Below are 12,798 nucleotides of genomic sequence, written 5' to 3'. Positions count from 1 at the left end.
CACACACATAAACACAGATAGAGTGACAGACACACACACAGAAAAAGAGACACAGATACAGAGACACACACACAGACCCACTGACATTTGGAAACACACACACCAGCAGAGACATGTACAAGGAGACATCTTAGATACACACACAAACAGATACAGACACACACATACATGGATGAGAGAGACCAGCACACAAGGAGATACAAACAGGAGGACACACACATGGGATTAAAACACTGACACACAACACACATGCATACACAGTGATAAACACACACACACACACACACACACACACACACACACAGAGTGTAAGTAAGTCTATTCTCTGCACTATATTTCTGCTGCTGTAGTAAATTAAATGTCCTCAATGTGGGACAAATAAAGGAATTCTGCAAACACACACACACACACACACACACCCCTCAGCCTCTGGACAACCCCGCCCCCCTCTCCCAGTGACCGGCCCCCACTTGGACCCGTCCCCGTGGCGTGCAATGCACCTGTCCCGGCTGCAGGGCGGATTAGCTGCTCTGAATGAAAAAGGCCTCACAATGGAATTAGCGGCAGCAGCAGATGAAATGGAAAAGATAATCCCAGCGCACGCCGTCTGGAGATTACAGGAGACTCCCTGAATCAGGAAAACAAACAGCAGCGGGTCCTTCAACACATCTGGGTCCACTCAGAGAGGGAAGCATGTTTATAAAACACCTTCAGGAAGCATCGCTACCACTCGCACGTTTCAATATCCAGAGGAATGGATGTTTGAAGCAGCTGCATCTCGATCTGAAGAGGGATCCGCGTCAATATTTGGGGCTTTGCATTTGTACAGATTTTAAGTTTGTGAACTTTTAAACTGCACTGAGAGAAGCCTGACACATCTGGTTGTACCCGAGTGTTATGACAATAAAGACCTACTGATTCACACTTATAAATGCATACTCCTCGTCTTATGGAGCAGCTAAACATCACAGCATCTTTTAAACTGCTGCTACTAAATACTTTGTTAGTTTAGTTTTGAATGTTATCTTTTGGCTGTTTATATTTGAATTCTTATATATATTGGTTTTGTTTTTATGTGTAGGGTGGACTAGCAAAGTCAGATTTTCATTGTACAGTCTAACTGTGTTTTACTGTGCATATGACAGGAAATATCTTGAATTTATTATAACATCCTTTTGATCCTTTGTTAAATCTTTGTTAGGGTCTACCTTCCTTCCCATGGTTGTCTCTGATTATTTTGTATTCATTTTCGCATCCTGAAAGCCTTTAAGTTAATTCCCTGGTGGAGATTATAGATTTGCCCACCACACGGGTCACAAGGCTAACGTTATGCCTCCCACTGATAAGGTTCTACCAATATATTATCACTATATCAGCACCACGAGGATCATCCACACGGCCGAGAATACACTGGATTGCTTTTGGTCAAAAAGTCAAAAAGGATGAGAAACATAAAGCGCTTTTTTTATCAGAAGGAACCTCAACTTATCTCCTAACAGCCGACTGTAGGAGGGGAAATCTGTATTTAGGACGTTAGATGTTATTATGTTCTTGCAGTTTCTACTTTGATATTAGTGAAGTCTGACTCAGCCGGTTTTATTGCCTTGTCTGACTTTCTTTTAGTGAAGCTGCTGTGTTCCCAGATCTCAATATAAAAGGTGTCACAGCTGCTATGGGTTATGGAAAAGCTGCAAATGTACAGTATGAAAACGGTACGATCATTCATCAAGCTCTCCCCAGCTGGATCGGAGCTGATTGACTATTAGAGTAATGACATTTGTGTTGATTTGTTTTAACGGATGTGCGGTTGTGTCAGCTTTGGGGATATTTTCCTTCTCTTAAGCAAAGAGGAAGATCAGAGGGAGAGGAAGGAAGGAAACGCTGGTGCGATGAAGGTGGAAGGAAGGTCGTCAAGACAAAAAAAAAAAAGTCCATGGAAGCAAAGATGTTCAATCCAAACCGTCTGGCTTTTCCGTGCGGTGGATCCCCGTTAAACTAAACTCAAGGTTCAGATGGATGTTTTCATTTTGCACTCCTCCTGCCTACATCTTTGTCCCGATTCTCCCCTGCGACAACATTTCAGACTCACCCAGCTGTGGAAAAGGAAGTGAGCGGAGCTATTTTTACCCCGGCCTTACTGCACCAAAACATGCACTAACAGACAGGCCTGCACAGACACACACACACACAAACAAAAGCCTGGTAAACAATGCAGCAGGAGGAAGGCATTACACCTTCCTCGCCCTGCTTTCTTTAGGTAAACCCATCCCGTCCTGCGCTGCTCTTGCGTAACACGTTGATCCTCGGAGGCGATGTGAGTCAGGAGTAAACTGACAACACAGCGAGCCGCCCTGCTGATACAACAAGGCATGGATCTAAAAGTCCCATTATCCCAACGATGAGAAACCGCTCCCAGCTTCAATGAGCTGCCGTTAGCAGATTATGAGACGGTAGGAAAGGCCTCCGCTGGCTCACATCAAAAGTAACCTGCAGACTTTGATGTGTTTTAGACGGAGGTTTGTAATTCATCTCGCAACTTTGCCTCAGCTGACGCCGCAGTTTTGCTCAGCTATTGGACGAACTCATGCAGGAGACGCAGAGCTTCATCTGTTGAAGCCTCTGATCAGGTTTTTCTATTATTTTACAAACAAAGGGAGATAGTTTGTGCCTTTACTGTGACATTTTACCCTTTGTAGACCGTTTACATGCACCAAAACCTAAGAACTACAGGACAGAAAACCCCCAACACATAATAAGCTAATAAGAGGGTACCAAAGGATACGTGGCGTTCCTTCAGTGCGGCAGACGAGGTAGAGACACGCAGCGATGACGTGGCCGGACTTGCGGCCGCGGGTCAGGTGTTTGTTGAGCGCCATCTTGTAGAAGTTGAGCGCCGTGTCCAGACAGTGTTTGTTCATCTGCAGCTGGTGACCCAGGGTGTTGATGCTCTGTCTCGCTGCAGGGACACACAAACAACAATAAGCAAGTGAGTTTACAGAAACAATACAACCATTTTACACATTACAGATTAACCCCTCAAACTGCAGCTTTCACACTCTGGTTTTTATGCAGATTCAACACACGAGATAAAGAGTTAAAGACTTTTTTTTAAATCAGACATTTGGAGTTGTACGACTGAGGGATGAAGAGAGGAAAAATCCAGCTTTGAAGAACAAGTGAACACGAGAATAATTTGTTTTTTCTAGGATAGTCACAACTTAAATTACTTGTGTGCTTTCAGAGAATACCCCTTTCTCCTAGACATTTCTTCTTATTATATTATTCATAGTTTTTGATCAACAGCTTTGATCATGTATGCACAAAAGAAGAATAACTGTCAAGCAAAAAGCTAATTCAACGTTCAAGGCTCATCTTCTAAAATGTTCAAATGAGGGGTAGCATAATTCTGTAAACAGCTGGCAAAAGATCCATCAATAGGAAATGGACTAAAGTGGAAACTCCTTCCCAATAGAGAGAGAGAGATGGTAGAGGGAAAGTATACAATGGAATAACTGACATGTCATTTGAGACTGCAGGAGTCACAGCTTGATGAAAAAGCAGTCGTGTGACCAAATGTACATCTGTTGGTTTAACATCATACAGATTGAAAACTGTCAAAACTACAAAGGCGTTTCCTCTAGGTGTTTGACCACGCTCAGCAACTTTGATTTACACTTGACCCTCCTTGCTGCAGAACAAGATGTCATGGAGGCATGATCATCTTATCTGCCATTGCTGGTATCCATTTTACTAAAACACATCCATGTGTTTTAGCCTGATCCAAAAATAAATCTGTTTGTGGTGCAGAGACACCCACACCCACACACCCACACACACACACACAACTACGTCATTACACAAGCACGTAAACAGAACCGGGTTGCAAACAAAGCTCTCCAAACACATCGCCTAACACGCCTGCAGACGAGCACAACGCCGTGAGACACATGTATAATACCTTCGTAGACAGGTCGGTATGATGAAGGTGAAAGAGAGGAGGTAAAGACATGTTGAAGAAAAACACTTTAAATCCAGACACTCCGGTTTTCCGGACGGCGGTTCATCGTTAAATTAAACGTGAGATTTTAAATGACATAAATCAGAGTGTTACACACCATCGTGCAAAGTGAGATGTGCACGCACAAGATTGCATAACTGTCTCATCACACACACAAAAGCCTGTGTGCTCCATCTCTATATACACACACACACATACACACACACCTTTAAACCAGTTCAGGTGTAGCAGCAAGTGGAGACTCAGCAAAAACAGTTTGTAATAACTGTGATGAAGCACCAAGTGTGTGCAAGTGTGTAGTTCAGGACCCTCAGATGAGCAAACAATTGTGTTTATGCGTGTGTATGTGTGTGTGTGTGTGTGTGTGTGTGTGTGTATGTGTGTGTGTGTGTGTCTGGGAATGTGAGGGGCTCTGAACTCAGCATGTTGTTTCAGTTTAACATTTAGATCTTAAACCAGCACATTTCATCATCAGCATGACACACGCACACACATGCGCGCACACACACACACCCTAACCACGTCTGGACCTCAGTGCTCTGAGTCTGTCTCTCATCACTGGGTCGAGACATGAAAGACGATAGAACTGAATTTCAGGCCAAGTTTAGACTACACAGCGTGCTTTTTGTTGAAGACGTTGTGATGACTCAGCGTCGCTCGACCGTCTACACCATCTCTCACCATGAGGAATCCCCGACTACGTGTCATCATGCAACACACATGAAAAGCGACACGGAAAATGATGTGTAAGCGCGTGCGTAGTCATGCTTGTTCTTTTTCTCACATGTTCACAAAGAATCCTGTTCCCACACCCTTCATTATGGGCTGTTCCCAGTAGGTGCAACAACAACTTCAAAACAGAGTTACAGGCGACCTCTCACACACACCTCATCTGTGTCCTGCACTGCTAAGCTCTTTTTTTTTTAATGGACGATATAAAACAAAATACCTTTACCCTTTATGCAACTCTTCATCTCAGAACGGCTGAATCTTTGATAGGGTCTTCTAAATAAAAACAACAACACCTCATAACATTTACATGAACAAAAAACTAGGACACCCTGAAGCCGAGCAGCAAACATCCACACAGGATCTGAGGAATACCTGGGGAGCTTTTCATACACACTGTATAAATAATAAAATCTAAATAATACAAATATTAAAGTGTACTCATTTCTGCTGGGTTTTTTTTTTGTTAACAGCTAAAAAACAAATGACTTCCAAATTTTCCTTTACCAGAAATTGCGATTACTACGATTTAGATTCGGCAATCGCCTGTAATAGCTATTTTTGATTAATCGTGCATGTCTAACTCTGACAAACCTAGCCTGACTGGCTGAGAGGTATCAATCGTGGCGTTTCAGACATGTTGGTGGTTCAAAATATCAAATGAAACATGTCCTGCTTTTACAATTGCAGAAATAAAGCTAAATGTGCTTTGTTTTTTCCAGACGATAAATTTGGTGTTAAAGGAGTCTGTACTCCAATTCCTGAAGGAAGTATCTGGCTCTGTTGCTGCTAAATACTCCTTTATTCCCTCCTTACTGTCTGTCAGCTGTTTGGTAGAGTACAGTGGGGTTATCAGAGCCTGTACGTGTGCTACTGAAGCACACTATGAGCTGAGAGAGAGGCCAAACAGCTCAGCAGAGATGCAGAGGTAACGAGACTCTGTGGGTTTCCCGCCCTAAGCCATAGTTTTCAGAGTGATCTATTGTGAGGATTAAATTAACTACACTCACAGAGGATATGTTGCCCCTTATCAATATATTCAAACACCTTCCAGCCTGCTCAGTTTGTGCTGCAGCTCCAGTTCCCCCTCACGCTGTAAATCCTGCCTTCTAAAGCTACATTTCAATTCCAGTCGTCCACACACAGCAGAGCCCCAGCACATGAGGGACTGGTGATACATTAATGTCCAACATAAACACAGGAAGAGGTGGGTGGGGGGAGGGTGATCCCAGATATGAATCAGTGAGAGGGTGAGGGCGGGTGAGACGGCCACTGGGGAAAGTTTGTTGAGGACAGAAAGAACAACAAGAAATGTTGTCTCCTAAAGACGCCTGCAGACTCGGTCATAAATCTACACACACACACACACACACACACACACACCTCACAAAGTTCAGACTCCACACCCACCCACAGACCGTATAACACACCCTTTACACACACACACACACACTTAAAAGTGACGCATTTTGGGAATTCTTTGAGAAAAATCGATACCACTCATGCCGAGCGGTATATGAAGATGCAGCCTGGTTAGCTTATCCTTTAAGTAAGCCTCTCATAACCACACACACACACTGAAGTATTCCCCAATATTCATCCTCATATCTTCTCACACACATACTAGGACTCAACCAATCACCCCACACACACACTTTCATTACTCAGCGCCTGCTGCAGTGACAGCTCTGACTCTGCATCGCTGAAACCTCGGTCACCGCAGTAACCAGCTGCTCCGACTCTCCGCAGCCAGCCGACCATCTTGCTTTATTTTCTGTCTCTTTCTAGAAGTTGCTGTCGATGTGTTTCCAGATAAAAGATGTTGAGATAAAACTCCAGCGACACCGACAAGGCTCTTCAGCGGCCACAGAGGAACAAGGAAGGGGTCAACTTAGAGCCTGAGAGATATTTATCAACAAGGCCAGAGTTATCAGCTGCAACTCTTATGGACTATTTACTGCTAGTCATATTACTCACATTACCTCCATGGCAGCTAAATGTTTCAGACAGTGTGTGCGTGTGGGAGACAAACTCCATATGGAGGGAACACAGGGATTTGAGCCTTTGCAGACCATTAACAAGCACAAAAACCTGTATTACACACAACGGAACGGGAAAACCCCAAACAGCACGGTAGGGCGTCTAACTTTTTCCACCGCCAACCCAACAAGTGTGCGAATCAGGCAACCGTGCATCAGATCAGAATCATGAGGACAAAAAAGGCTTCATCCTCACATTTTAGAAAACAGAAGTATAACCCAGAAACACTTGAGCGATACAACAGTTTTTCAAGAACAAAGTCTCCGGCAGTAAAGAGGAAAAACACTGGTGCTGGGACTTAAAGGTGCGCTCACTGAAGGAGCTCTTTGAACTAGCAGGATGAAAAGATTTAAGGTAAATCGCCTCAGAAAAAGCCTTTAATTACTCGCTGTTGTGTCAGACGGGGTTATAAAATCCAGCATGTTGCAACACTGCTGCTTTCTGAAGAACATTTGCACAAAACAAGTGAAGATTATAAAGTGTGTATCTAAATGCACATGAACTAAGGCTGAATTGAGCTGATTATAAACAACATGAGGGATGTTTTCCTTAGCCTGTTCTGTGAAATGTATAACCTCTGAAGTCGTCCTCATTTGTAACAAATGTTGACACTGATGTTTGAAGTGTGAGAACACGAAGACACCAAAGTATAATTGCCTAACATGAGTTACATTATGAAGGATTTAAACCTGACTGATGAAACAGCAGTTTTATTGCACAGCAGAACCTCATGCAGGCAGTGATAGATAGAGTGAGGTGTCGCCCCCTGCAGGTCACTCACCTCTCTGCACCGTCTGAGCTCTGGACTCCCTCCCCATGCTCTGGTAGTGGTTATTATCTCCAAAACTCGGGTTGACATGTCCTCCTGAAGACAGACAAAAAAAAAGAAGGACACATCAGGATCTGAACGACAACACAAACGCAGATTCCTCTCTTGTCATTTTTGAACTTTGACGACCATAAAAAGAGCAATTTTTTGTGAGGAAAACCGATAAAACATTGCAACATGTTACAGTAACACGACACAGATTTGCTGCATGCAGGGATTGTATTCAAGACCAAGTTTCATCCCCCCGTGTCGATCCATTTGCCAAAAAAGAAGCCTATACCAGGAGAATGTATTACATTTTTAGAATTAACAGGAAAACTCATCTGCATATTCACAGGGAATGATCAGGTCATCCAAATTGCATGTTTTACTCAAAATCCATGCAGTAATTTGGTTGCTTCCTGTTGAGTTCTTCTACACTGTTCTTGTTATGCATTGAATATAATATGCATAAAATATGCCACGTTGGTCGTAAGTTCACACAATGATAGAAATGGGGTACCTTGAGGAAAAAGGTAGGGAACCCCTGGTTTAGTTGATCAAATCTTTTAAAAAGTCAAAAATGTCTCCTTTTATCTGCCACAACAAGGCATTTGGATTTAAAATGATAGAACCTTTTTAAAAAACACGTTTTTATAAATCAATTATTTTAATCAACTTGTTTTGAACCCAAGTGATGCATTACACCCAAAACAAAACACCCTGCAGAAATCAGTATGAAGTGCTGCAGTGTGATCTGACAGCGCACTCTAGTGGACACTCAGGGGAACTACAGCCCATGTAACAGACCCAGCAGGAGGGAGACGTCCCGCAGGCTGAAGGTCAAACTTAATCAGCAGGTAAAAGTAACACACTGATAAGCAGCTGTGGTCCAACACACACCTTAACATTACTTCACTGAGCGAGTGTGTTACATACACACATCTGACGAGTAGAAAGGGAAAAGTGTGCTGATAGTTCTCTAACAATGAATCACGTTTATGTTCCCATCAGACATTAGTTTCAGCTAAGGTGACTTTACATCAAACCATGACGTAAAAGGAAAATTCAAGGTTTTTGATGAGGGCAATCAAACAATTATATAACTTACAAATAAAAACTGCCGAGACTTACAACCAAAAAAGTAGTGACTTTAAGAAGAAGGTCCATCTTAAACAATCACCACCAAGAAGAAACACATTCCAGCAAAGATATCTATAGGACATAATCAATAAATCCATTTTAAACTGAGGCAACGCTGGCAGGTCGCTGTGTTTCTCATTATAAATGAATTAAATCACATGAAAGGATCAGCCGTTACCAATGTTTCCTGTCCTCTGTACAAAATAAGAAAGCAAAGTAATACATTTACATTAAAAACAGATTCCTTAGAATGTTTGTATCCAGGCCACAATGACGTTTTGTGTGTTATGCAACGCTTTATTTAACAATTAACGTGTTGCATTAATTATGTTGGATAAGTAAAAGCAATCAGACATCAGGAACATTTAGTAGAGAAATATCCCTTTGACACCATTTGTAAAAATAACTAAGTGCGATTAATTTTACTTGTATTTTAATTGCACGATATTGGAGGGAATCATCATTTTTGAAACATTATTCTTGAAGTACTGAACTATTTTTGGGGGCTTTTTGCCTTTAATCGGATAGGAGAGTGACAGGAAAGTGGGAGAAAGAGTCGGGGTGGGATCCGGAATCGAACCCGGGTCTCCGGCGTACGATGCAGGTGCCCCAGCCAGGGGCCAGAAATGTATTTTTTTAAGTCTGTAAAAAACTATTTGTAGGATGGGATATTTCTGCAGCTGCACAATTCTTCATTCAAAATCGTATCACATATTTAGTCCTTTAAAATTATTGAAAAAACTCTCACCCTCAGCGGAGACAAACTGTCCGACGGCCGACGAGCCTCCGCCCCCCGTCTCCACGAACTCCACCTCGGAGACGATGATGTTGTCCTCCAGCACGGAGCCGCAGGTCATGCAGACGGCATCTCCGCGGGCATGGTCCACGTCGATGTCCGAGCTGCCGCAGTTCTTGCACACCTTCGAACTCATGGTGGCGCACAGCGAGCCGCAAAGCCTGATGGGAAAAGACAAGGAGAGAGATTTTAAAACAAAGACTCAGCAACAAAATGTTTACAACATATTTCTTTTTTAAATCTGTGTCAAAGGCGCAATGAAGCACATTCAAACTTCACTCTCTAAATACAAGAATCACAAAATGTGTTCAGGTTCGTAGATCCTCTCGTAACTCGGGTTTTTCTGCATTGTTTTACAGATTTTTCATCAATAATACCGTTTCAGTTTTACAGATATTGCAATTAACACAAGTACATGTCTGTGGCAGCGGGGTGTGGTTAGAGCGCCGACTGCTGGAGTGATGGGAGTGGCCCGGCTGGAGACCCGACAGCTGATCAGAATAAGGTAATTAAGTCATTACAGAAAACCTGTTAACCTGGTTCTGGCCTGCTTGCAGTAGGCTGGGTCCTCGGAGGACGTGTGAGCCGCTGCGAGCGCAGTATCAAGGACACGCTGAGTCCAGGCGTGTAGAAGTTTATGTGTATTTTGTTTGCACAATAAAGCACTTTTTATTTATCCCAAAACCATCTCCTTTCGTCCTTTCTAAACCGTGTGCGAGTCCCTCACATTGTCCTTATATTGACACATATGTATAGATACAGGAAGAGATTTGTGTGTTTACCTGAGTATTTCATTTTAAAGACATACAGTACGTCTACTTCACTACATTTACAGGAAAATATTGTAGACTACATTCCTCTGACGTCTGTAGTTTCTGCTTCCTTTACAGATTACAGAGTTATAGTGGAGTAAAAGTAAAATATGTATTTTAATTAAGAACAAAAAAGTACTTAATGTTCTTTATTATAGTTCTTGAGTAACCCTTAACTTCTTTCCACCATTTGCAAACAGTACAACATTTCTTATTCGCACCACCTTTACCTGCGGCAAAATATTACAGTAAAATACCGTTAAATAAGAAAAAGTACTTTTACTTTAGGTAATATGAAGTTAATGCTCTTATATTAAACTATAATTTAAAATGCATGACTTTTATTTGTAATGGAGTACTTTTAAACTGTGGTACAACTACTGTTTTTAAGCAAAAGTGCTTTTTACAAGACTGAATATTCTAAAATGGGCCATTTTGCATAATGTGTACTTTTACTTTTGATACTTGAGTATTTTGCTGATAATACTTCTGTACTTTTACTTAAGTATCCATTTGAACTCCCTTGATATTCACTTGTAGTCTGTTAACTTTAATGCATGGCTTTAACTTGTAATGGAGTACTTTGAGACTCGTTTCTCTACTTTGACTTAAATAAAGGTGTGAGTACTTTGTACACCTATAATGGGTCCTTTTGCATAATGAGTACTTTACTACTTTTAAGTTGATGCTGACAATTTAAAACTTCAGTAACATTTTAAATGCATGATTTAAACTTGTAATGGAGCACTTCCAGACTGATATGTTATTACTTTTACTCAAGTAAAGGTCTAAGTACTTATTCCTTCACAGGTTTGATCTAAAAATCTGCGTAATGAGTATCTGTACCTTTAGGACGTTTAAGTGGATGCTGATGCTGTTATACTTGCGTAGAACTTAAAATGCATGACTTTTACTTGTAGCAGAGTGTTTTATTGGTATCTTTACTTGAGTGCAGTATCACAGTACTCTGTTTATGGCATGAATCAGAGGCAGTGATTCTGCAGAGCTCCAGCCGCTGCTCTGCTCCCATTAGCCGGTTAGCTACGTGGCACCTGGGAGGCTAGCTCAGCGTTTTCTTTTCACCTAGCCGAATTAAGAGCCATTTCACGGGGTAAAGTAGCAAACCAGTCATGAATAGTGTCACTTCTTTTACTTACATCACGGTTCATTTTTATAGTTTGTAATCGAGTGGAAAGTTACTATATGAACCTCTCATGTTGACAGCTGAGGAAGCTAACGGGGCTCTGCTAGCCGGCAACACCGACTTCCACACACACTTTAACACACACACGTACATGATTTAAAGCGGGTTTTAAAAAGAAGCAGCTTCATAGGGGGTTAAAGAGCCACATAATGAGGGTGTAGGTGTGCATACCTTCAGTCCGGGGAACAGTAGCTGTTTCCAGCCACGCTTTGGACGCGTGTCAACCTCCTCGCAGCAATGAATCGGATTCTTTAATGACTTCTCATTCACTGTGAGTATCGCATTGTATATGTGGTGACTAAAGAGCAATCAACAACGTGAGAGCGCTCAGAGGTTTGCTAAATGCTGTAATATCGCTGCAATCCTCAACACAACACACCCAACATGTGCGCCTGATGCTGTGGAGACACGGGCGATACCAACTCAGGTCAGAGGGGTGGCAACTTCTCAATATGTTGATTAATTCATATCAGAACAACTTGGGTCGCTTTTTAGAGACCTGAGCGAAAATGATGACTTACCTTTTATGTCAGGTGTTAAGAAAATATAAAATCAGCAACAGTGTCTTTATTAACGAATCAATACCAGCAACAGCGACCCCTACTTATGTAATGGCACTTCTTACGTGCCGGCTTTCTAATTGATAGTGAAGTCTAATCAAATTAAATCATATAAAATTACATGAATATAAAATCCATTGAATTCAATTAAATTGACACGTCTATATTGCGGCGTTTAACAAAATACAGAGTTTCTAACTTTCTCATGTTAGTGAAAATAATACTTGTGATAAATGTGTCTTCTGTGACACCATTTCTGATGAGTACTGTGTCATGCATTGTCTTTAAACAACTTTGTTTTTTGTTTTATTAAAAACGATTGCCTCTTTTCAAAAGCTTTCATCAAAGTACATTTTATCACTTCGCTGGACAAGAATAACACCCATTTTTTATTGGGTATAAGCACTTTTTCTATTATCAATTAATGTTTCTATTGAAAGAATTAACTCTTTTAAATGAAGAATTCTTGGGTAATAATAACTTCCGTATCATGAGATCCACTGACTCAAAATCAATGCAGAATTGTATTGGTAGTAAGTATGACTCTTTTTTTTAAATTGTAGTCCACCTTTTAATTCATGGGAGCATTTTAGTGTTTTTTATTGAACATTTTCACTAGGGACAAAATAGTTTATGGACCTAATTTTGCTCACAAATGGCAAGCAAATACATACCATTTAAAAGACAG

At 41.5% G+C, this 12,798-nt stretch overlaps 1 protein-coding gene across 1 annotated transcript in view; it reads right to left on the bottom strand.

The window, feature by feature from the left end:
* Positions 1 to 11,944, bottom strand: part of LOC134881765 (transcription factor IIIB 90 kDa subunit-like) — a 96,998-nt gene extending 85,054 nt beyond the window's left edge. The window contains exons 1-4 of the mRNA XM_063909306.1: positions 11,722 to 11,944; positions 9,487 to 9,695; positions 7,569 to 7,652; positions 2,783 to 2,956 (exon numbers count right to left, since the gene is read on the bottom strand). Of these exons, the coding sequence (XP_063765376.1) occupies positions 2,783 to 2,956; positions 7,569 to 7,652; positions 9,487 to 9,670 (442 nt within the window). The 5' untranslated portion in view covers positions 9,671 to 9,695; positions 11,722 to 11,944. The remainder of the gene's footprint in view (positions 1 to 2,782; positions 2,957 to 7,568; positions 7,653 to 9,486; positions 9,696 to 11,721) is intronic.
* Between the last annotated feature and the right edge of the window lie 854 nt (positions 11,945 to 12,798).

This window comes from Eleginops maclovinus, chromosome 19 (genome assembly GCF_036324505.1).
Source record: "Eleginops maclovinus isolate JMC-PN-2008 ecotype Puerto Natales chromosome 19, JC_Emac_rtc_rv5, whole genome shotgun sequence".
Lineage (NCBI taxonomy): Eukaryota > Metazoa > Chordata > Actinopteri > Perciformes > Eleginopidae > Eleginops > Eleginops maclovinus.
This window is presented reverse-complemented; position numbering and strand designations above follow the sequence as displayed.